Raw genomic sequence first — 25664 nt, 5'->3', positions numbered from 1 at the left:
GCTCTTGTTATCAGGTTATAGGATTTGTTGCTTAAAAATTGAACAGCTCCGATTTGTTCTCAGGATTGACACTGCTGGTGGTATAGGTGTAAAGTCAAGGTCTTTGAAATTCTACAAAATCGCCATAGAAGATGGGATATGGAAGAGGTAGTTAAAACCGTTGTCAGGATTGGCCTGGCAACGCGCCGGGTTTGGGTTTGGGTTCGGGTTCGGGTTCGGGTTCGGGTTGACTCAGATTGGGCTGTAGTTGGGTCTTACCACAACGAGTCGGTGTCTTAGAGCAAAGGACACATTTGTCCCCGTTTTATGAGGAAAATGAACTGGAAATGATCTCATTCTCTATAATTAAGCCATGTACTCATCTATAATAATGAGATCGCTGCGATACTTCTCTTCGGCCACTCTAATCCAATTATTATTAGTACTCTTTCTATTGTCGTGGTTTTCAAGTTTATTTATCGCTCCTCATCTAAACTACTCCAAAAAAATTGAGATTTTAGACTGCCTCTTTCTTTGCTTGGCCATTCATTTCGCCTATTTCCAATAGTTTTCAAGTTTTTACTGCATTATAATAATTGTATTGGAGTCTTTGTTGGGCTGCCCCCACCCTTTCTTTTTGTTTTCTCTTTTTAAGTATTTAATCACCTTCTCTACCCCTCTTAGAAAAAAAAAAATTCCCAAACAATAATTCGATTGATCCATTAAAACTATCAGGAGACCATGACCACTTTAACTTATTATGATGTCAAACATAATCAGGTGAAATATTAGATTAGGGGCCCTTGTGGACCAAAGGAAAACGTAACTAAGCAGAAAAAAGGATAGCCCCTAATTATGCTCCACCTCGATACTTATAAGGTTGCATTATTGGTGTGCCTTATAGCTTTTTTGAGATTGCGTTAGAAAATAGAATTTTTATCTAAATAAAAAGCCTAATTTTTACGTAATTTTGGTTTTTCTTAGGGTAAACTTTTTTTTACCAAGCGCACCCATTTTTATAGGCACACAACTTTTTATATACTAAAAACCATGTTGCTCCCAAAAAAAAAAAAAAAAAAAGGTCACGATGTTAGTTTCTTAATGCAATTTCAATCAAGCTCTTAAAGTCTACTTGAGATTGCGTTTGAGAAATAAAGCTTTTAAATCATAAAGAGCTTATGGGTTAAGCTTTTGCTAAAAGTGTTTTTTGTCCATTTTTAGGCTTTTCAAACACAATTTCAAAGAGCCCTTAAATCTTGTTTTGGATTTTGTTTAAGAAATAGAGTTTTTAAGTCAAAAAGCGTTTTTGGGCAAAAACTTCATTTTTAAGCTTTTTCCAAAAATGCATTTTGACCATTTTTAAGCTTTTTGGATTTTTAAAAACACTTTTAATTTTTTTACCAAATAAGTACTTTTTGCTTTAAATGGACTTTTTGAGTATTAAAAGCACTTCTAAGCCCCTCAAACGCAATCTCAAACAGACTCTTAGTTACCTTTTGCAATCATGCTTTTAAGTTTGCAATTTCTTCAAAGGCACCCTTCCATGAGTGCATCCCCTTCTTTCTCTCACACACACACAATCCTTTTGGACCATGAACATGTGTAAATTGCCAATGAGTGCAAAAAGAAGCCTTTTCGTGTTTTGCCTAAGCATCCTAGCTAGTATCAATTTTGTACTACCTCAGCAGAAAAACGACCAATCAATTCATATCTCAATGACTCAATCCACAAGCAACCACCACCCTTTTTTGTACTATAAAAGCAAATGATGTTGCTTAATTACATCTTACATTCACCCACATAAAACAAAGAAATATGGAAGCCATGAACACCCAAATTTTCTTACTTCTTTGCCTCTCACTTGTCCTAATAATCCCAAGTGCCAGCCAACAATATGCTTGCAACAAAAGCCAGTTTCCCTTCTGCAACACCTCCTTGTCTTTCGAGGACCGGGCCAAGGACCTTGTGTCACGCTTAACTCTCCAAGAAAAGGTGCAACAGCTAGTAAATACCGCCACCGGCATTTCTAGGCTTGGCGTGCCTCCGTATGAATGGTGGTCGGAGGCCCTTCACGGGGTCTCCAATGTCGGGCCGGGGACACGTTTCAATGAAACCGTACCCGGCGCCACCAGCTTTCCGGCAGTAATTCTATCGGCAGCGAGCTTTAATGCAACATTGTGGTTCAAGATGGGGCAAACCGTGTCAACCGAGGCTCGAGCCATGTACAATGTGGGTCTAGCCGGGTTGACATATTGGAGTCCTAATGTCAATGTGTTCCGTGACCCAAGATGGGGCCGTGGCCAGGTACTATATCGCTTTAATTGAAATAAGACGTGAATAATGGAGTCATCACTTTTAGTTTTTTATTATATTAAACTATATATCACTTATTTTAAAAGTTTAAGTTAATAGAAAATTTTAATCATTTAATTTATATTCTAACATCAGGAAACTCCCGGAGAAGACCCTTTGGTGGTGTCCAAATATGCCGTGAATTATGTCCGGGGTTTACAAGAAGTGGGTGATGAGGAAGGAAATTCTACTGCAAATAGGAGGCTTAAGGTTTCTAGTTGCTGCAAGCATTACACTGCTTATGATGTTGATAAATGGAAAGACATTGATCGATTTCACTTTGATGCAAAGGTACTATGATGTTTTATTTATTTATTTAATTGTGGTGTGATTATTATTAATTATCATCATTAATTATTATTAGAGTTAAAAAGTCAATACTAAGAAGCAAAACTAGTCTATCTCCCTAATTATTACAACAACATGATACCATTATCTCAGTCATCACTTAAAAATATCAGCTATCCTGATCACAATGATTAATTGTTAAAACAACCCTTACTGCTATCATTAAAGTTCTGAAAAGAAATGAATTAGTTACCTCTTGAAACCATGTCTCTCAATGAAAATGTTACTATATGTAGTTTTCTTACAATTTGTAAAAGGACTAGTTTTTTCTTTTCTTTTCTTTTCTCTTCTAAGAAAAATGACATGTTAAGTTACAATTGGAGTTTTTTAAAATAATTTATAAAACCAATGTAAGGCTTAGCACCTATGAGCATATTTATAATGCACTCAGTTAATTAGACAATAGACAATCAATCTTCTCAATGTGGGACTAACTTTTTGGGGTACCAAGATCTCTCACACTCAGACGTCCTCGTCATGGTCCATGTCATAGAGTGTCTTAGTGCCACATAGTGTTATTAGGTTGCTCTAATACAATTTGTAACGACCTAAAGAAAACGCTAGTCGCATCTACACTATTACCCTAAAAATACTAATCAATTAACAATTAGAGCTTCCTAAAATCAATTATAAAGCACATTCTCACCTAATAAGGAACTAATGTAGGACTTAACACTCATGAGAACCTTTATATCCACACACCCAATGTAAGCAATCTATCTTCTCAATGTGAGACTTTCTTTCTTGGGTGTCACATAGTATATAAAACGGCTGGAGACATTATTAGCAGGACCAAGAAAGGGATTTAGGATTCTTACATTAGTAGGTGACAGAAATAAGAAAAAGAAGTTGACACTTTTGAAAGAAAAGGTGATGAAGTGTTTTGCTGAACTTGTGCATTATCTTCATTAACACAATGTTTGGGGGGGTTGCTGCAGGTGACAAAGCAGGACCTTGAGGACACCTATCAGCCACCATTCAAAAGCTGTGTAGAGGAGGGACATGTAAGCAGTGTGATGTGTTCCTATAACAGGGTGAATGGGATTCCCACCTGTGCTGATCCTGACCTTCTAAAAGGAGTAGTCAGAGATGAATGGAGTCTAGATGGGTGAGTCACTATGCCGGTGTTACATTGTCTCTCACGTGTGGGCTCAAATTCTCCCTTAATTCTCACGTTTTATTTTATTTAATACTTTAACAGCATTAATACTACTTGGGTATATATCAGTGCAAACACAGGTGAAAATGATTTTTGTGGCTTACTGAAAATATTTTTGGGCTTGTGAGCAGATACATTGTTTCAGACTGTGACTCAGTTGAGGTTTATTACAATGACATCCATTACACTGCAACACCTGAGGATGCAGTAGCCCTTGCCTTGAAAGCAGGTCCTCATTACAATTGCACACAAATATTTTCTAACCATTCTGTAAACAATATAAATGAAAATTTTTAATTGCTCTATGTATGTGCTTTTGCAGGTTTAAACATGAATTGTGGAGATTATCTAGGAAAGTACACAGAGAATGCAGTTAACCTGAAAAAAGTGAATGAATCTGTGGTAGACCAAGCATTGATATATAACTACATAGTCTTGATGAGACTCGGGTTCTTCGATGGGGACCCAAAAGCTCTCCCATTTGGCAATCTTGGGCCGTCAGATGTGTGTACTAATGATAATCAGCAATTGGCAATTGATGCTGCAAGACAGGGAATAGTATTGCTAGACAACAATGGAGCTCTTCCTTTGTCAAAAACTGAAACAAAGAACTTGGCAGCTATAGGCCCCAATGCCAATGCCAGTAGAGTTATGATAAGCAACTATGCTGGTGTACCTTGCCGCTACACAACCCCTTTACAAGGACTGCAGAATTATATCTCAACTGTGAGTTTTGAGCCGGGTTGCAGTGATGTGAAATGTGGTGATGAGAGCCTTATTGGGGCGGCAGCTAAGGCTGCCGCAGCCGCCGATGCAGTGGTGATGGTGGTTGGGCTTGATCAGTCTGTTGAGGCAGAGGGGCTGGATAGAGACAACTTGACATTGCCAGGATTTCAAGAAAAGCTTGTGCTTCAAGTGGCTAATGCTACAAATGGAAGTGTGGTTCTTGTTGTTATGTCAGCTGGTCCAATTGACGTTTCTTTTACCAAAAATGTGAGTAGTATTGTGGGGATTTTGTGGGTGGGATATCCAGGTCAAGCCGGTGGGGATGCCATAGCTCAAGTCATATTTGGAGACTACAATCCAGGTTATCTTCCTCTCCCTTGCCCTCTAACACATATTTATGTTTGAAAAATGCTACACACGCTCCCATTCTCATATTGCCTGACATGACACTGAAAATTACTATTGGATCTAAGTGGTAATTCGTGTTTGTGTGTTAGGTTCAGGTCGTATCGAGATATGAATATAAAATTATGTAGGTCAACCCTAACGTGCTAATTTCGTGTTGGGTTCGCATGTCGTATCAAAAATTGTCAACCTTAAATATCGCATGTTAGGTTGAGGTCGTACCAAGGTATAAGTATAAGACTATATACGTCAGCCCTAACCCAACATATTTAATTAAACGAGTTAGACTCATTAACCCTAATCCGCTAATTTTGTGTTGGATTCGTGTCGAGTTCATAAGTCGTGTTAAAAATTGTTGACCCTAATTTCGAGTATCAACGTTTTTTAAGGCATTTCTTTTTTCCTTTTTGTTTTTTGGAAATCAATAGCAAGTGTTTTGTGTACTGAAACTTTGATTATGTTGTTAGCTGGAAGGTCCCCTTTTACATGGTACCCACAAGCATACGTGGATCAAGTGCCAATGACAGATATGAACATGAGAGCCAACACTACAAGCAAATTTCCTGGAAGAACCTATCGATTTTACACTGGGGAATCCATATATGAATTTGGCCATGGGCTAAGCTACTCAACCTTCTCCAAGGTCATAATATCAGCCCCCTCCACTCTACTTGTCCAATCAACCCCCACTTCCAAGTCCACCACCCTGCCAAATACCGTCTCTAATGGCCCGGCAATCGACATCTCAACCGTTAACTGCCAGAATTTAACATTCGATCTTGTCATTGGCGTGAAGAACAGCGGGCCAAGAGACGGCGCCCATGTGGTGTTGGTGTTCTGGAAGCCGGCCAGCTCGGCGGAGGTAAGCGGGGCACCAAATGTACAGCTAGTGGGGTTTGAGAGGGTGGAGGTTAAGAGAGGGAAGACACAGTCAGTGGCACTGAGGGTGGATGTGTGCAAGGAACTGAGTGTTGTGGATAGTGAAGGGAAGAGGAAGTTGGTCATTGGACAACATACCATTTTGGTTGGTTCCCCCAGTGAGCACCAAGTGAGGCATCATTTCAATGTTCGGCTGGCAGGGAGTAAAGATGCAGCCACTGGAGGCTTTGTATCTATGTAACTCTAGCAGCAGCAGCTAACTTGCTTGGTAATATCTAGTAAGAGGCATCATCTCAGAAGTAGCATGAAAAGGGCAAAGAGGCTTTTTATTTATGTAATTAATGTAGCTGCAGCATATATCAGCATCATTTATGTGTGTGTTTGGATCATGTCATGGAATTATAGATTTGTTGTTGGTAATAGTTGAAGAGAGGTGAGTTTGGATTGTATACTTGAGTCAAATATGGTTTTTCTAAGAGGAATTTTATAGTTGGTTGATGGCTTTTGGTGCAAAATGAGAGAGAAAAAAAAAAAAGAAATCGCTAGAAGAAGGGCTTGAACCTTCGACCTTGTGGTTAACAGCCACACGCTCTAACCAGCTGAGCTACTCTTTTTTCAAAATTTATTAGCTTAATAATAATTATACATATTGCAACATTACCATGAACCAGAAATTAGATTAAAAATAAGAAAAACTTCACAAATAACCCATGATCTTTCATGTGTTTTAAGAAGATCCCTCAAATTTAATTCTAACGGAAGCTATGAAAAATACTAAAATATCCTCCAATTTTTGTTTTCTAATTTTTTTTATTTTTATTTTTTAAATTGGGCAAATTTGGAATTTTATAAAAGTTTCAAGGTATAAAAGATCATTTTATCATTTTTACTGTCTATTTTAATGCCTGATGGGGGACATCACATAAAGTTCGATGAGTAAAATTGAGAATTTTTGAACTTTAGAGGGGTTATGTCAAAACACGTGGAAATTCAGGAGAGCTTTGTGAAGTTTTCCCTTAAAAACATTTATACATATTACCTGAATAAGAGTTTAGGGTGAGTTATGGCGTTTGAGTGTCAAATTTAAAGACCCTACCATTACCAGAACAAGAGTTTGGGTGGGTTGTGGGGGTTTAAATATCAAATGTTACACGCATCACCCTCATTGACATACAATATTATATGATTTTGACTCTCCTGAACCAGACTTTTCAGGAGATCGTGTTTCCCCTATTAACCATAAACGGAAGTGTGACAATTTGTTCATGTCGAATTTATGTGGTCACTAATTCTTCGCACCTGTTTAGACTATATTACTAATGTAAATCAAAAGACAACATCAAGTAATTTTACCACATATTTTCTTTTCTACAATGTATCATATGATGATGCGTGAGCTCATAGAAGATGATGAGCTCAACCTCAACATCCACGTGAGGGGCTGTTTGACCATTTCCATTGTAGGACAGAAGTTTCAACCACCCCAAAACCTCCCATATATACATGCCATTATGCCCACTTCCTCTACACAAGACCAATTCAAACTTCACTACTTTTTGGGTCTCCAAAATCTCGCAAAATGAAGCAAAAAGCACAACTTAGAGCACTAATTTTGACCCTCCTGCTCACCATGTCCATTCATCCTTTCTTGCTTCACTCCCGCAGCCTTGGGACCCCTCCTTCACTTGCGCCCGTGAGTTCACATCATTTTTCACTGATTTACATTTGTCTTTGATGCATATACTTTGAATCTGTCTCACTTTGCAATTTTGCAGGTCAAAAGTACATTTTAAAGAAACTGAGTTTGAAAAAACTTACTTTCAATAACGCCCTTTTTGAAATCGTTATTTTTTTTCGAACTGCACATTTTGACAAACCCTTTCTTGGGGTTCACTTTGACTTTGTTTATTCCAAAATAATGGTCAAGTTTTGTGTCTAGGCAAGTGGGGAGGCAATAGGAGATGAAGTAAGGCAGTGCAAAGGAAGAAATGATGAAAAGAGAAAGGGAGGGTCAAGTCCAGCAACATGCCATTCGAAGTGCAACCAATGCAAGCCTTGCTTGCCTGTTGAAGTATCCATCCGAGCAATGGAATTGGAAGAGAATGAATATTATCCTCAGGTGTGGAAATGTATGTGCCGCCACAATATATTCTCCCCTTAGCTCTACCTTTCTAGCTTCTAATTGTAATGATTTGTACATAATATTTATAAGACTGCTTTAAATAAATAGATGCACCTATTCCCTTGTGGGGAAAAAAAAATGCTTGATTTCTAAATGTGACAACCAAGGAAAAGGGAAAATCCCATGGCCGGGTCGTGACCCACAACCTTAATTGCCATGGATCTCCAAGGCTCCATGGCCAGACCATGGGTCACCATGGTTCCATGGCCAAAGACCCCAACTTGGTCGTGGGGACTCCATGGCTAGGGTCGTTTTTCTTTTCTTTTCTTTTCTTTTCTTTTTTTTTTAAAAAAAACTTCACTTAACCCCTAAATTGTCACTACTTTTACAATGTCCCCCCTAAAGTTTAATTTCTCTCAATTTAATGTATCCGCAATTAATTGTTTTCAATTCATGTTACCCATATGCAAAGATTTTCCATTAACTCCTAATTGAGGGGTGTTAAAATTTTCAAAACCCCCATTTGTTTCCAAAAAAAAAAAAATTGCAAAAATTAAGATGTTGGTTTGAATTTAACAGTATTTGCAAAAGTACTCATGCCTAGCTCAATCTTTGCAAAAATTTTGAATATTTTTTCTTAAAAAAATGAGTTATTTTGGAAATTTTGTTGGGATTTAACGGAAAATCTTAACGGATAGAGAACATTGAAAAATTAAAAGTTCGATACATTAAATTAAGAGGTTTTGAACTTTAGGGAAGACATTGCAAAATATGTGACAATTCAGGAAAGTGAAGTTTCCTTTTTTTTTTTTTTTTTAATTACTTTTAATTTAAGGAATACAATTGTATTTTCACACATCTAATTAATAGGGAATGCAATAGACAATTTCAATTACATGTAATTCACATGATGCATTTTTTTTTTTTTGCCTAAGTTAACAAAAAAATTGATAATAAAGGAGGCAAAGACAAATTGAATATGTCAGATAATTTGAGAGGTTCGGTCCTCACTTTTTAAAATTTAGTAAGGTGATTACAAATGGAATGATGGTTAGAGAAAGTAAGTGTAATTTTATCATATATAAAAACCACCAATGCAGGCCCATGGGCTCACTCCGCATAACCAAAGGGTCATGAGTGTTTGTGGGTTTTATGTCTTGAAACAATACGGCAAGCTAGCGGGCAGAAGGAATCCCAAGAGCAGATGCCTCTCGGGACCCAAAAAAAGGGATTAGGATCTTGCTGGGGAATTTCCCATCAGTTTTTTTTTTTTTTTTCAAAAAAAAATCTTGACCCTTGAATTTCATCCACTATAAACTGCCACATGTCCCATTAATTTAAAAAATATATTTTATTATTTAAATTTTAAAAATAAATATAAAACAAAATAATTAAAAAATAAAGAAAAAAGTATGGGGTGGTCGGCCAACCCACCCAAGGGCGGTTGGGGGTGGCTTTGACCACCCCCATGGCCCTAGGGGGTGGTCCCCCTAGGGCCAAACCCAAAAATTTCAATAACAATTTTTTTTAGGTTTGACCCAAGGGGGTGGCTGAACCACCTCATGGCCCTAGGGGGTTGTTTGGCCATCCCCTAGGGCCAAACCCAAAAATTTTAAAAACAAATATTTTTTGGTTTGGCCCTAGGGGGTGGTATGGCCACCCCCATGTCTTATCTAGGGTGGCTGTCATACTTTTTTCTTAATTTATTTATTTATTTTGTTTTATATTTGTTTTTAAAATTTAAATAATAAAATTTTAATTTTTTTTAACTAAGGGAGACACGTGGCGACTTGTAGACTATTGGATGAAATTTAAGGGTCAGGATTTCAAAAAAAATTGATGAGTAATTTCCCAACTATCGCTAGGGATCCCAATCCCAAAAACAGTTTCGGGGGTCAAAGGCCTGAGATAATGGTGTCCCAAGAAGGATGCAACCATGCATGTGTTCTCTCCAAGAAAGATATTTGTGGATAAATGCGATTGGGTTTCAATCCCCCAGTTTGTGGGATATGCAATAGTGGCAAGAGATTCTGAGTGTAGTATCTTCCTAAATCAGTATATGATGGCATTTAAGGCTCGGATCATGTGCAAATCACGCGTCCATATCATATCCCAAATTCTCGGGTTAAATGTAAGCAATTTTTACGATATTTGGCCCAACGGCTTAGCTTATAACCAAACTTTGCAAAAAGAATAAACCCTAGACTCAATTACTGTGCATTGGACATACACTTTTCTTATAGGAACTAATTTAGGCATCAAAGAGAAATCCGTTGGAGTACCACCCAACGAGCTCTCTCTTAACCGTTTGCAAAAATTCTGAAAATGTGAAGGAAGAAGAGAAAAGATCAAGCTTATTAAAAAAAGCATTCACACCGTATCGAAAATTGTTCAATCATAATTTTTTTATTTTTTTTTACATATTTACATAAGAAAAAAAAAAAATTTAAACTAGTAACATTTGCTTCTAGAAGTATGCAAATAAAAGTTTTTTTAGAAAGTGATAATAGCAGTAGCGTGTAATTATTTTTGTGAGTTCCTCTTTGCGTTGAAATTTGTAGGGGCAGGAAAATTAATGCACGCAAATCGAAGTCGTACACGCGGGATTCCTTATCTTGTTTTTATTTGGCTGTCTTTGACTACAGCCAGTCTATTCAACGCGTAGAGCTGCCAACTTTAATGGATAGACATTGAATTGTCAAACAAACACAACATTTGCAGTATCCCACTAACTAATTTGTATATGCCACCGCACGCATCTTTTTATCAAAGTCAAACTTGCTCACCCTTTCTCTGGTTTAATTTGAATTTGAATTTCCTTTTTTTTTCAGCAGTTTTTTTTTTTTTTTACCGGCTGAACAATCACATTTGTTTGATATGACGTGTCATTCTTTCGATTGAAGGTATAAAAGACTAAATTTATGAAAGTGTTCCCTAATTTGTGCATGTAAAAGTAAATGAACCGAAAAGCATTAACGAGCGCAATCACATTTTGCTTTTTTGAGTAAAAGGTTAAAAAGTAAAGTTATAATGCATTTTTAAACGGGCCTTTTATCTTATCCTCTCTTTTTATAGATACCACATGAAATGCATGCTAAAAAAAAAAGAGTAGGTAGAAAATTATTTGTCAAAGGATGCACATGTCATTTGTTATTCTCCTAGTTCCCAAAAAAATCTCAACCAAATTCCCACTATATATACACCTTCCTTCCATGGCATTCTTCCAAAGTGCAAAGAAAAGTTGATACATAATTATAATATTCAGATTAAGAGGAAGAAGACATGGAAGGTTTGATTCCATATCTGGTCCATGCCATCAAGAAGCAGAAGCCTCAACACAGCTACCGGAGCTTCTCCGAGGGCTCAACACGTAGCTACCATTTGTTGTTGAACACGGCTGCAGCCGAGTCCCTCAGCGGCTCGTCCCACCGGCGAACCCGGTCGGAGTTCCAGCCGCCGAACATGGAGTTCGTGGAGCAAAGATCTGGGTTTGAACAATTTGTCCGCTCCTACAGCTCCAACAAGACTTCTACACCAACTAATTCTTCAAAGATGGCTTCATATTCCACCGGCCAAGTCCCCATCAACGCTAATCTTCGTCGACGGTGAAAATTGAAAAACCTTTTTTTTTTTTTTTTTTTGGGTTTCTTTCTTTGAAATTGTTAAATTTGTCGATTGAATTTATTTATATCGTGTTTCTGTTGGGTAAAAATGGGTGGAGGTGATCATCGAAATGATGGCTTCTCCGTCCATTGTAATGTTTGTGTTGAAGCTCTGTAATGGAAATTGTATATGTGATTGATTACATTTACCTACACGTTCGATTAAATTTTGGTTTTTGTCTTCTTTTTTTCTGGTGAGAATCTAATTGAGAATTGATCCGACAAAAAAAAAAAATGTATAAGAACTTGGAGATTATGGTCGCCTTAATATTATGATTAATAATCTTGTAAGTGAACGATGTTGTTTGCCCCTTCTGGTACTCAGATATGGAATCAACGCAAGGGGTAAACAACATGATAAATTTCGGTGAAAAAATTTTATATTTGGCTCATATTTTCTTACAATCAACAATTGAATTTGTGTGGTCCACCATTGACTTACGTGAAATTTACATAAGTCTACAAATTCATTGGTTAATTATAAAGAAATATAGGCCAAATAAAAAGAACTTATTGACCTCTAGCATTTTGGTTGGCACAATATCCGATTTTACCGCCGATCAACCATTATCAAACTGTTACCGATGGTTTGTGGTCAGTAGTAGGTATAAAAAAAATTGTTTTAATGTCGGTTGTGTTTGGTAGGCGGTATAGACTTTGCATCACATGTTTAGCCCAAAAAAAAAAGTCCAACAAACACTTGTTTAGCTTAAAAAAGAACTATTTGGGCCCAGAAAAACAATCCATGTTGACCCATACAGATATATTTGGCCCAATATAAAAAGTCACGACTAACCGAAATAGTTGAAATTATTCTTATCAGTATGAAGTCGATTACTTAACCGTCACCAATTTAACCGATACCTTGCCCTAATCATTGACATTGGACAAAGATTTTCTTCAAATTGGATTTAAATAAATTTCTCCAATCTCATTTATAAAAATAACATATGTCCTTTTGCATATGAAAAACTCATGTTTTTTTTAATTGTGAAGACAGTTTTGAAAGAAATTTTATTAAAAAAGCATGTAAGAAGCACATATTATTTAAAAAACGTATCTCTCTTCCATGCAAAAGGATACATGTTATTTTTACCGACCGAGGTAGATAGTTTTTCAAACCCAATTTAAAGGAAAACTCTGTCCATTGACATTATGGACAGAACTAAAAATTCGCGTTTAAAGGGACTAAAATATGATAGGGTCAAATTTAATTTTGACAGGGTCAAAGCTCCCTGTTTAAGTTTAAAAATATATAAACATCTAACTTTAAAAAAATAAAAAATAAAAAATTAAGAAAATGGAAACCAAAGGGAGGCCATAGCTCCCCTTCATCTATACTTAGTTTTGTAATTGACATCATCATCCTGAGGCTGAATATAGTTGCTCAATTTTTCCTTGCTAGAGATTAGAGAGCATTCCCCAATTAATTTTCCAAATCAATAGCTTCAATCTTTCATGCATTTGAGTGGAGAGGCCCAATTCTTATTGGAAACGTTTTGGTCAAAGCACTTCTAAAAAAAATATATATAAAACAACTTCTTAAAAAAAAAAAAAAAAACCAAATTGTGCTATGTAATGATAATGTTATTTTCATATGTTTTTGGTGTTCTTTTAAAATTATCGTTAAATTAAAATTTTATAATAATTTATCACAAATTCAATAATAAAGTTAAAATAACATAAAAAAATAAAAAATAAACGTTTAGTGTTACTTGTAATAACCCAGCACGATAGACCGCACAATAAATCGACCGCGCGTGGCCACCGTGCTTGAAACAATTCAAGAGGCACAACAACATTTGACAAAGATATGCAATCCCATTTTATTACGATTTGCAATCCTTTTGGCACAATTATATTTATTTGGTTGGTCATGTATTCGAAATTTTCTTTGTCATGAAAATAATAATAATAAAGAGACGGCGTCGTTTTATTACTATTCGCATACCTCACTCCCTTCAATTGTTCAACCACACCAAAGCGAAACACTCTCCGATCTCACAGGCACCACCAAGACGATGTCGTTGAAATCAGTGTTCGACGCCACAGAAATCAGAACGGAATTCGAAAAGGCCGGCATAAACCCTAGCTTCATCCCCGTCATATGGAAGCACGTGATCTCCTCCAACGCCAGCACCGCCATCGAATGGGACCAAATCCCATCCCTACCCTCCGCCGCCTACCCTCTCCTCCACGCCAAATTCAAACCCCTCACCTCCTCTCTTCACTCCATCCTCCACTCCTCCGACCTCGTCACCTCCAAGCTCCTCATCAAGCTCCAGGTCCCTCTCTCTCTCTCTCTCTCTCTCTCTCTCTCTCTCTCTCTCTCTCCATAATAGTAATTTCATTTCAAATTCAGAAAAGAAAAGGATGATTTCTGATTGTAATTGATTTGGTTTAGAGTGGGTCGCTTGTGGAGGCCGTGATCATGAAGTACGATACGCGTTTGGGGAAGTATAACGGCAAGCCCCGCTCGGGCGGGCTCAGGTCGACCCTGTGCGTTTCGTCCCAGGTGGGTTGCAAAATGGGCTGCAAGTTCTGCGCCACGGGGTCCATGGGTTACAAGGCCAATCTTTCCTCCGGAGAGATCGTCGAGCAGTTGGTTCTCGCTTCTCGTGTCTCGCCTATACGCAATGTCGTTTTCATGGTAACCACTTTCTTCTTTTTGCTTTTCGTTTTGTTAAATTCAGTTCTTCGTGGCTTTGGTAATTATGTTTTGTTGTGTGGTTTAGGGAATGGGGGAACCGTTGAATAACTATACGGCGTTGGTAGAAGCAATTCGTGTGATGACAGGACGGCCGTTTCAGTTGTCGCCGAAGAGAATTACGGTCTCTACGGTAATGCGTTTTACCAACTTACATCAATGCATTGTGTCGTTTTTTATTTTTCTTTTTGGTACAACGATCTGTTATATATATGATAAACCAACGCTAATCTGATAAATTCCAATCATTTAATTTGAAACCAATGTTAGGAATTTTAGGTAATTTTCATGAGAGAATATCTTGATTCGTGTTAAGTAACTTATGTTTAGATAGAAAATCCCATAATACACGGTGAGCTGTTTGTCTTGCTCACCATCTGTTTATAACCATTTTGTATGGAGTTTTTAGAGGTGTAGTTATACTGAAATTTTTGCCTTCTAAGAGTGGTCTTATGTATTGAAGACCAACTCGTCACCTAAAGCTTACAAATTCATTTCGGTTAAATATTTTAAAATAAGAGGGCATTAGTGCAGGAATTCTTACTTATAAGTGTATTTCTTGTGTAGGTTGGGATCATTCATGCTATCAACAAGCTTCATAATGATCTGCCGGGTTTGAACTTGGCAGTTTCACTGCACGCACCAGTTCAAGATATCCGTTGTCAGATAATGCCTGCAGCCCGGGCTTTTCCTTTGGAAAAGCTTATGAATACGCTGCAAGAATATCAAAAGAACAGGTAGGATTTTGTTTTTTTTTGTTTTTTTAATTGATAAGTAAAGCTAGGAATTTGTTATAATACATTTCTTTAGACTTGACACTTGTGAAGCCATTTCATGTCCGAGAATATCTCATTGTTTATCTTAAATATTTAGTCAGCAAAACATTTTGATCGAGTACATTATGCTTGATGGGGTGAATGACGAAGAGCAGCATGCCCACCAGCTTGGCAAGTTGCTAGAGACATTTCAAGTGGTAAGATCTTAATTTCTTCATTCTTTTATTTTTATTTTTTTTTTATTTTTTTATGAGTGGTGACCTCTTAAATTGAAATGACCAGAAATATTGAATATTTCCATGTTTTAATCATGCTCTGAACACAATGTGTAATTTGGTGTTTCTGTGGTTCACTGAGTAGATTTGGAACTCAAGACAACTTCAATGGATGTATGATTTTTTAATTGCTTGCTGAAATTATGGACTCAAATAAAATTGTTAGTAAAAAGAGATACGTGCAAAAAATATGCAGCTGTGGTCTTGCTGGATTTCCATAGCTTGCCTTGATAAATTTGGGCAACTGTTGAAAGCTGGTTCTGCTAATAGGCCTAATGTTTCGTCTCATTGACGATATTTTAGTTACAATTGCATCCAACATCTTCTTATACTGATTGAAATCTTGTTACCTCAAAGTGTAGTCAGTAGGGGCTGGTATACCGACCCGTGTCAGTCGGAGATCAACCCAACAGGTCAGTAGGTCTCAGGGTTGGCAGGTTCGTTGGCCAATGCACATCCCTACTTCTAATAAACGTTGGCTTAATGCTTGCATTACTTGGGAGTACTGAAGATTTTTTTTAAGAGCACATTTGATAATTTTCTTGAAAGCTAGTTTTTGGAATGCCTTGGCCATGCATGTAATTTGTCGTTGACTTATTTAATGGGCAAGTAGAAAATGGCATCTTTTATGCAAATATGTGTTCAAGCTTTAGCACTTCATACGCTCGCAGTTAGCAGTCTTCAACATTTATATGGTTGTCCTTATTTTGCAGGTTGTGAACTTAATACCGTTCAATCCAATTGGTACTTTGAGTCAATTCAAAACTAGTTGCGACCAGAGGGTATCAACATTTCAGAAAATTCTTAGGGGTACCTATAACATCCGGACAACAGTCCGTAAGCAAATGGGTCAGGATATAAGTGGTGCATGTGGTCAGTTGGTGGTTAACCAACCTGATAAGAGGTCTATTGAGAATTCAGGTCTCTTAACTGACATAGAAGATCTTCATCTTTGATGTAGCCATAATCATTTCAGGTGCGAGATATCTCTTCTCAAGCAAAAAATTCTGATCTCCCTTAATTTTATACAATTTGATTAAAAATGGATTTTTCTTTTGAAGCTCTCCAGAATTGTTGAATTTTGGTTTGTTTGTATGAAATGGGTTTGTAATACTAATAATTACCTCAGTTTTGTGGATACAATACGGTATTTGATGTTATATGTGTCATCACAAGGGAAATGTCATTAATTATGCACCCATAGCTTTGCAAATATTTTTCACATTCTCATAAGTATATGCTCTCACAGACACTCATGCAGAGATTTTCGGAATTGGGAGTCAATTGGCGGAAAACAATTTAAAGGAATAGTTTGCCATGTTGATTTTACTTGTAATATTTTATTATTTCCTCCATTTCATCTCTCTATTCTTTTCTTGGTGATAGGCTTCGAAGGACGATCATCTTTGCCAAGCATGGTTTAAATGCTGTTGGTGATTCTATGTCATTTGCAGACAGGCTCGGTGGTTCAGAAATTCAAGATGGTTCGTGAATTAACTTTGACGTTGAAGGGTTTCCTGTCAACTTCTGGTAGGGCGGCGTGACCGAACTCATCTTTACTAGCATTTTGATTCACAAGAATTCTGTTATTTGCCGGCTCTAGCAAATTTTGTCTGCGTATAGTAGATTCTAAGAGCTTTTAATATTAGAGAGAGAGAGAGACAAAAATATGAGAAGAAAAATGACAGAAGTGTTACTGCGGCTGAGTAAATCAGTTTCCATGGAAAACGAAATGGGGAAAATAATGTGGTTATGCATGATTCTGTTTGTATTGTGCTGTTGTCGGTAGCCAATAACATTGTTTGGGCCTTGCATTATATAAACCGAATGAGGCCTTGCAACCAGAATATTTGGAAAGTTTGCGTTTTGACATATTTCTTCCCCCTTAAGATGAAGGAAATCGTAGTCGTATGACAGATGCAGATGTTCTTTGGTTTGAATGGAAATGCATACTTTTGAGGGCTGGCAAAACGGGTTGATGGGTCAACCCGAAGACAAAATCAGAGCAAGAGAGAGAGAGATACTAAAGACGAAGAGAATGAGAGGGAGAGGGAGAAAGAGATGTGAGCTAAGAGTGAGGGATATGGCAACGGGGCGAAAGAGAGATGGAGATGTGAGCGACAGCCGAGAGAGAGAGAGAGAGAGAGGCGAGGTTGGCGAGTGACAACAACGTGTGTGAGAGAGAGAGGGTGGCAGCTAAGAGTGAGAGTGAAAAAGATATGGAGGTTTTTATAGGTTTGGCAATTATCCTTTTAGCCTTTAGGGTTTTTTTTTTTTTCTTCTCATTTTTATTTATTTATATTTTTAAAACATGTGTGGCAGGTGACCCATGGGTTGACCTGCCAGAACAAAAATAAACTTGTCATGAGCAGGTTGACTCATTTAGGGTAAACCTAAACTCGATAACTTCATGTTCGTGTTAGGTTCACAGGTCGTGTCAAAATTATCAATCCTACTTTTGATCCATTGGAGGCCTATTAGCTCTTTACCATTTGGAAGAAGCAGAACTATAACTTCTAAGGTGGAAGCCTAGCAGAAATTGTGGGGTGAATCCTATTGGAAATATAACAGTAAACAAAGCGGAGATTGAATTAGGTAGGTGACACAAACGGTAAAATTCGTGAAAAGAAACAATAAACCAACCCTGCTCTTGAGATGTCCTGAATAAGCAAAATATTTGGTGAAATCAACTCAAACCTTGACAAACATATTAGACATCGCACGTGCAGATCAAAAACCTGACTACTCCCTACGAAGTCAAGAGTGCTTCCAGCTTTGCAATTTGATCATCTTCATTTTTTGGGGTCGGACTTCCACTTGCATTATACAAATCATGTTTCCACTTCTCAACACGTGGCCCCCCAGTACGATACCCTTGTCTTCCATTGATTCTATCTCTTCCCCTGTAATTTCCACCGCCACTGCCGTACCTTTCTCTGGACAGAAAGCCATCCCTATGTGCTTCTCCCCACTTCGGTGGTAATCTGTCTCCGACTGAGGGCTTCTCAGGCCAGTCCAAATGGCGGGAGTTGCGACCTCTTTCCTCCCTTCTTTCGCTTCCTTCCACATAGTAGTCAGCATGGCTTGATTTTACCATCTCTGTTTCAGCTTTCTTAGCATTTTCAAAATCCACCGCAATCTTCTTCTCCTGAAATGCGGGTCTTTTCTTTGCAAGTGGAGGTAGATCATCTTTTTCAAGGAAACGATCATGGCGCCAGACACTGTTGTCATCCTGCTTAGCCTGTAATTTCTCATCTCTTCGCTGTGCATTATAAGTTGTCTTGTTTACTGCCCTTTCGTCATCCTTTGAATCCCTCCATCCACGCTCTTTAAAACAAAGGAACAATGAATGATTAGACAAATGGCAAACATTCATTAAGCTTCCAAGCAGAACAGGAAAATAAAAAAGTGATTAATCTTTCAAGGATCATTAGCATTGGTATTTAGAATGCAAATTTTATGCATACAATGAAAAATGATAGAGCATAACAAAGCAGGTCAAACTTCAAGTCGTGAAATAGCAATGACACTTGATTAAAGTTGAGCTTCCTAATTGAATAACACCCCACTTACTTACCTCTGAATAGGTTTTCATGGAAAACAGATAATAGATCTTTAAAGGTCAGATAGTACTTATTATACCATTAACTTTAAAATTAATCATAAGATAAATGCAGGATGTGGAAAAAAAGTAATGAACAAAGTAGCATAGATCTTTCTACATCACATGCATGCAGAAACACATAAACACTCATTAATATTCAGACTCTTAGGCCTATGGACAATTGCCTTTGGCTCAAATATATATGGCTTTCATGTTTTTCTTGAGCTTTATTCCTCTAGTTTGGTGTTTCTCTTGTATAATTCATGTGTACTTCGGTTGCGCCTTTTGCACTTCTTAATAAATTGCGTTTACTTATATATATATATACTCTTTAAGTATTATAAACTACACTCTATATTAGATATTACTATAATGTAATTAGTATAACATGGTAGTACTATCAATAAAGAAAAGCAGATGCAGCCAAACGGTAAGGGGAAAAGCCCAAAAATTTGTGGGGCCTTCACAGACAGCCTTGAAGGTATATAGGAACTCACCACTAGTAGCTCTGCGACCAATGCTTCGACCAACTTGTAAAGCATTACCACGTTCATTGTGCTGTTATAAGACAAGCACAGGCAAGCCTAAGATTGTTATATACACGGAGGCACTGTAAGGCACGGGGCTGAACAAGAATCCCGCTACATCAGCACAGAAAAATGTTTTGCATACACTGAATAACAACCAAGTAATCAAACTCAACAGAAGTACTGCTTCTTTATCCAACAATGTAGTTGGAAAAAAAATTCTAAACCATCTTGGAAATGTAGCTCAGGGAATTTTACAGGCTGCATGCATATACATATGCATTAAGACGGCTACAATTATAAGCCGGTGTGCAATATAACATGGACATTTCATTAGTGTTCTTAATTAGAAAATTTCATTCGACATAATCAGCTTCCATTTAGTTTGACATTATAATAACAGTAAAAAGAAATGCATAAATTCCTTTCTGCCGTTATATTTGTTCTGCAGTGGTTTTCTCAATCTATTTCATTTTGGTCCACTAAAAAAAATTTTGTGTGGTAATCTACCATTACAATCTGGGCATCCACCACATGAGCTCATAGAAATCAAACTTCAAGATATTAGGAAACAGACAACTTATTTAGTCTCCCCACCATATTCTCTACACGAAAAGGCTTACACATCACTGACATTCACAAGTTAGAAAATCAGACCCCTTACCCCTAGCATGGAGGGTGGATAGAAATCACCTACACAAAACCATTAGTTGCTCAGTGTCAGATGACTGTAGTGATTAAAGTCCCAAAAAATAACATATCCACGAACTAAATGAATCTATAGTTTATCAATAAAAGGCATTTTTGTGGTCAAGTGGCATTATGTGCAGCAATTGGTAGTTTACAAGGTGTTTCCCCAGAATCATGGGTACAAATCAAACTACTCAAAAGATCTAGCGGATCATAAAATTAACAGTTATGCAAGCAAAGCCAAAGCAGTAAGTTAGAATGCTCATAAAATATGTTACAATAACATTTAAGAATAACCGAAAGCACCACGAATTTATAAAATTATTATCCACACCTGAAAATAAGATCGAGACCGAGGTACTTCCGATGTATTAGAAGAGATTTTTGGTCCTTCACGATGCTCGTTGGGTTTCTTCTCAGATTCTTTGCTCACAACCCCATTTTCTGGCTTAGAATCAGGTGCGGATGGGGCCTCGAGAGGTAATGCGTCTTGCAGCCGATGACGGTGCTTTTGATCCCGGTCTGTGCGGTCTCCAACATCCAAATCAGTGTTGCCAGGTACTCTCTCTGTTTCTGGTTTTCCATCCCTCCTAGACCTCTTAGGACTAGCAGAACCCGCCAAGTAACATATACAACCCATGTTATGATAGGAAACCACAATCAACTGGCACATGCTATTTGTATGCTTCATATTCTACAACCTAAATCAAAAGGTAAAGACGAATGCACATAATCCTGTATACCTTAAAGTTGAGGTTATGCATCATTAGATACCACAAGTGAAAGTAATGGTTTGAATTGTAAGTTGTAAAGAAAGTGAATTGTAAAATTAAGGTTTCTGATACTCAAGACAAAAGGGTAAAAGAAGTGCAACATTAAGTTCTAATGCTTTCTCAGAAAAATGTGAGGAAACTAAGGCTCAGGAAAAAGAAAAGAAAGTAATAGAGCATCCGCCAAGAAATGTTGTGCCTTTCTAGACAGATACGACACGATCCCAATCCTTCTACTAGTATTATCCAGCCCAAATCATTTCATCAAATCAATAAAATAAAGCTTCATAGCAAAACGGCATAATTGCACGAAAGGCAATAGATCATGTAGGAGTCATTTATCAAATACCAATACTGTAGCCCTTGTATTGATTGAAACAACAACCTCCTTAAAAACTCTCTCTTTCTCTCCTCATTTCTATCAAGGTTTCAGCACAAAAAATGGTGAAAATACAAGGCTACTTGCAAGAGAAGAAAAGTACTAACAAATTATATACTGAAAGGGTCTCAGCTACAAATATACATACGGACTTGAAGTCATGAACTCATTTTAATTTTCTTGGGAACAAACTTTTTCTCGGAAAACCTTTCATAGCAATACAAATGAGGCAAATGGGTTATCTATCACATCCAACATTATAATTTGAGAATCAAGACAAACAAACCCACAAATTTCATTTCACTAATTTCACCAATATATATAGAAAGATGCAATATTTTTTGTTTGAATTAACAGTAGATGAGAGGGAGAGAGGAGGAGCACCTGGGTTCTCGGTCGAACCTGGAACGGTGTCGCTTGGAGTCGGAATCGCGGCCCTCCCGACGAGACATATACGCTGCTGCTTCTCTGGGTCTTTGGGTTTCACTGTTTGTGTGTGTGTGTCCGAGTCCTCGCAAATTTATCATTACACATTCAGATTTACTTCTTCTATCTACAGTTGAGATGGGATTCTGGCCGCACGATCAACTTGTGATCAGGGTAGAACTTATGATAAGACACTGCACACTGGATTTGGCCCCTTTCGCCTGCCTCTGATCTTATTCTCTTTTCTTTTCTTTTATTTTTTACCCATCAACTTTTTTTTTTTTCTTTTTTTCTTTTTTTTTTTAAATTAGAACTTTATTCAGATTAATTACACGTCGCAAACGCATACTATACAATAATTATCACCGTTAATTAAACTCTTACAGATAACTTACCCCACCGGCCAGATCCAGTTACCAAGTAACCCAAGAGCTTTTATCTTCTTATAATTATTTTATAATATTTATGTAGTAGTTTTAATCAATTTATAAATTAATTATTGTTAAAAAATATATAAAAATTAATTAAAATTATCACATCAATATTATAGAATAAAACACAGTATATAACATTATCACATCAATTTATTGCAATATTGCACCATATCAGGATTCAACATATGCATATATACTATTCATAAAACAAAATATTATTAGTATACATGCTCTAATTTAATATTCTAAAAAGAAAAAACTACACTTAGCTTTCTTAATCTACTACCATTGTTGCAATGTCATACAAATCTTTTTATTTAGTTTATATACCCTATTGATCTCCTATTGTAGTTGCAATGTCTCATTCCACTCTTAGAATGACAAAAATAGGTTGCATTAAAAAAAAAGGAAAAAAAAAAAGTAAGACAAAAATCACCCACCAAATGGTCATGGATTATTATTATTATTTTGAATTTTCTACTGCTTCTTTTTTTTTTCAAAATTTTTTGTAATATGAAGGGTATTATTATCATTTTTTTCTCACAAGAAAGAGGGATTTTAGAACCTTAATGGTAGATTAGAAAGGTATATTAACCAAATTGAAATATTGATGCGACATTTTAAATTGATGATAAACTGAAGAGGGTAAGTTTAGTTTCCCATTCTAAAAACCTTAAACCCCAATATCCACAATAAATAGAAAAAAAAAAAAAAAGAAAAAAAAAATTTTACTTTTTTAGTACTTGAAGAAAAGGACCTTATCAAATGGCCACCTCAATTTTTAAAAGTATGGTAGATGGTATATGTTTTGAGCGAAAATACAAAGATGGTACTTATGTCTATCTTCCATCCATAAATTTAATAGTGATTTGTGTCAATGCCTTTCAGAACATGACACATGTCCCATATAACTTAATAATATTATTTAAAAACATAAAAAAAAAAAAAAAAAAAAAAATTTGAAGCCACGCCCCATAGCCAAATCACCCCAGGGCAAATGATGGTTTTGGTCACTCCCAAATGACCAAATGTGGGCGTGGTTTCGGCCACCCCCATTTGGCCAAAAATAAAAAACCTTTGGGGATGATCGAAACCATTCCTTGTCAACCATTGAGGGTGTCTCAAGCCATCCATGTAATTTTGTTTTGTTTTATTTAACTTCTTTTTAAAATGTTTTTAAACTTTTTATAATGTTTATTTATTTATTTTTAGTTTTAATTTAAAAATAATAATAATAAGGAGGCATATGGGTCACATGGTAGTTTTTGATTCGTTTAACTTGTCTTTTTGTTAAAATAAGAACCATCTAGATTTTTAGACTCAAGGTACATACTATCTATAATACTTTTGAAAATTGGGGCAACCATTTGATAATGAGCCTTATCACTCGTACCTCAAAAACATTTCTTTAAATAAATGTCACTCAAAGTTAGATACTAGTTTTTTAAAAAAGTTTAAGAAGAACACAAGTCACATCTCAAATAGAATCTGCTTATCCATTTGAATAGACACTGACAAAAATTCTAACCCTAATTTGACCGACTTTGGTCAATATCATTATTGAATTATAAAATAATATTACAACTCTTTAAATTTAAATAGAATATAAAATTAAATACTAATAAACTAATTGTTCAATAAAACCCAAGTGAAACTGAGGACCTACTTTATGTGACTTGTCCCACATCATTTTAGCTTTTAAATAATTTTACCAAGCAAGTATGCTCATCCTAACTAATTAAAACAAGAAGTACGGGACACGTGTCGTAATCTCCAGACTCAAGCGGAATCCACTACAAATATGCATAGCAGGCTTCTGGAAAAAAAAAATACCGTATTTTGCGCTGAGAAGAAAGAAAAGTAGGGGTGTCAACCCGGTTCTGTTTCCCGGTTTTTGACCAAAACCAGGAACCGAAACCAGGGTACCCCGGGTCTCGGTTTTGAGAAACCAGAACTGGAACCTGGACCCCGGTTACCGGCCGGTTCCGGTTTTTCCTGGTCCGGTAACCGGTCTTTTAAGAAAAAAAATTGTTGGGCTTATTTTAGGTATTGGGCCTAAAATAAGCCCATTTTTTTCATAAGTTAGCTCATTTTTTTTAAAAAATCTATTAGTCTTTTTGTCTAAATTAAATGAGCTTTATTGTGATTGTTCCAAATAATTATTACAACAATAAATATAAACTACCAACAATAAATACTTTATATATATTCAAACAGTATATTTCATTGTAAATCTAAGAAATTGTAAGAACCAAACTTTATGCAAAGAAAGGCATCAAATAAGGGACTCAAATGACCAAATTTTCAGATGCTTAAGACCCCAACATCATAAATGAACAACTACTGCAATTAGGGCTGTTAAGAGAGCATGCTGCTCGTGAGCGAGCTCGGACTCGGCTCGCATAAGCTCGGCTCGTGCTCGACTCGAATATTAAATGAAGCGTTTCATGAACACGAATCCTGACTCAAATATTAAACGAAGCTAACTCGGCTCGACTCGGCTAAGCTCGTATAAGGCTCAAATTGGTAGTTATTCACATAATTCCTCATATTAATATTAAAAATTGATGATTTTTTTTTTTTTTTTTTCTAATAGCATCATTTTATTATAAAAGGATGCATATCTTTCTCTTCGAAACCAAGTGCCTTGTTGTATTGACTCGAGCTTCATACTTCGCTAACCAGACTAAGCAAATGCTCATATGCAAGCTGGCTTTTTGAGCTGCTTAAGAGTACTTGAAGTTTAAATTTATAATAAATTAAAAAAATTAAATTAAATATAAGAGACAGCTCGTGAACTGGCTCGGCTCGGCTTGATTTATTATGAGCTCGAGCTTGAGCTCGATTTTTTTGGCTCGTCCTTAAGCTCGGATCAAGCTCGAGTAAAATTTAAACAAGCAGAGCCCGAAGAAGGGAAGCTCGCTCAAACTCGGCTCATTTACACCCCTAACTGCAATTAACCCAATAAACCCAACATCAGAATTCCATCAAATCTTGTTTAAATGTTAATATTATACACTAAAGCAACAATATATATAAATATTACAACAATAAATATAAACTACCAACAATATATATGTATATTCAAACAATATATTTCGTTGTTTTTCATTTTTGCTACTCTCCAAATTGACTGTCTGAAAATTTTAACTTAGCATAATAATATATATATATTAATATATAAATATAATAATATATAAACATTATTAAATAAAATGAAAATCCGGTTCCCGGTTTCCCGGTTCCGGTTTCCCAGTCATTTTTGACACCCCTAAAGAAAAGCACTGATGAGCGTTTTTTCTTTTTGGTCTGAAAAGTTCTTCAACTTTCTTCTTTCCCGCGTAGAAACAAAGCCTTAATCCAAATCGCTGTTCATCGGAATCGTTGGTACTCATTGTCTGAAAAAGATCACAAATTTACAATCACTGGGTTGTGGGTTTTTCG

The 25664-nt window shown here is 36.5% G+C and overlaps 3 protein-coding genes across 3 annotated transcripts; 2 read left to right on the top strand and 1 right to left on the bottom strand.

Annotated features, from left to right (window-relative positions):
• Window positions 1-1794: 1794 nt before the first annotated feature.
• On the top strand, window positions 1795-11814 carry LOC132178618 (Glycosyl hydrolase family protein). Its single transcript, XM_088515468.1, has 9 exons — window positions 1795-2283; window positions 2428-2622; window positions 3618-3787; window positions 3970-4067; window positions 4161-4925; window positions 5437-6085; window positions 7624-7630; window positions 7788-7967; window positions 11244-11814. The coding sequence occupies exons 1-9, from the start codon at window positions 1795-1797 to the stop codon at window positions 11577-11579; spliced, it is 2889 nt and encodes a 962-aa protein (XP_088371594.1). The 3' UTR covers window positions 11580-11814.
• Window positions 11815-13588: 1774 nt separating this feature from the next.
• On the top strand, window positions 13589-17162 carry LOC132177843 (Radical SAM superfamily protein). Its single transcript, XM_059590314.2, has 7 exons — window positions 13589-13917; window positions 14037-14282; window positions 14368-14472; window positions 14907-15076; window positions 15213-15312; window positions 16104-16366; window positions 16777-17162. Exons 1-6 carry the CDS (start codon window positions 13654-13656, stop codon window positions 16344-16346), a joined length of 1128 nt encoding a protein of 375 aa, XP_059446297.2. The 5' UTR covers window positions 13589-13653; the 3' UTR covers window positions 16347-16366; window positions 16777-17162.
• A 793-nt stretch (window positions 17163-17955) lies between these two features.
• On the bottom strand, window positions 17956-21889 carry LOC132179566 (cyclin-like protein). The gene is made up of 4 exons (XM_059592307.2): window positions 21745-21889; window positions 20546-20816; window positions 19492-19552; window positions 17956-18717 (listed from the first exon to the last, which is right to left on the bottom strand). Exons 1-4 carry the CDS (start codon window positions 21885-21887, stop codon window positions 18140-18142), a joined length of 1053 nt encoding a protein of 350 aa, XP_059448290.2. The 5' UTR covers window positions 21888-21889; the 3' UTR covers window positions 17956-18139.
• Between the last annotated feature and the right edge of the window lie 3775 nt (window positions 21890-25664).

The sequence above is a fragment of the Corylus avellana genome, chromosome 4 (genome assembly GCF_965113065.1).
Source record: "Corylus avellana chromosome 4, dhCorAvel1.hap1.2, whole genome shotgun sequence".
In the NCBI taxonomy this organism is placed as follows: domain Eukaryota; kingdom Viridiplantae; phylum Streptophyta; class Magnoliopsida; order Fagales; family Betulaceae; genus Corylus; species Corylus avellana.
This window is presented reverse-complemented; position numbering and strand designations above follow the sequence as displayed.

Bases quoted from the DNA above. Each gene is read 5' to 3' on its own strand.
- LOC132178618 (XM_088515468.1), top strand. From the start codon at position 1,795: ATGGAAGCCATGAACACCCAAATTTTCTTACTTCTTTGCCTCTCACTT. The intron at 2,623-3,617 runs GTACTATGATGT...GGGTTGCTGCAG, and splicing joins GATTTCACTTTGATGCAAAG to GTGACAAAGCAGGACCTTGA. The intron at 7,968-11,243 runs GTGTGGAAATGT...TCAGATTAAGAG, and splicing joins AGAATGAATATTATCCTCAG to GAAGAAGACATGGAAGGTTT.
- LOC132177843 (XM_059590314.2), top strand. From the start codon at position 13,654: ATGTCGTTGAAATCAGTGTTCGACGCCACAGAAATCAGAACGGAATTC. The intron at 13,918-14,036 runs GTCCCTCTCTCT...GATTTGGTTTAG, and splicing joins AGCTCCTCATCAAGCTCCAG to AGTGGGTCGCTTGTGGAGGC. The intron at 15,077-15,212 runs GTAGGATTTTGT...TTAAATATTTAG, and splicing joins CAAGAATATCAAAAGAACAG to TCAGCAAAACATTTTGATCG.
- LOC132179566 (XM_059592307.2), bottom strand. From the start codon at position 21,887: ATGATAAATTTGCGAGGACTCGGACACACACACACAAACAGTGAAACC. The intron at 19,553-20,545 runs GTGTGGATAATA...GTCTTATAACAG, and splicing joins GGTCTCGATCTTATTTTCAG to CACAATGAACGTGGTAATGC. The intron at 18,718-19,491 runs GTGAGTTCCTAT...TTTGTTTTAAAG, and splicing joins TGGTCGCAGAGCTACTAGTG to AGCGTGGATGGAGGGATTCA.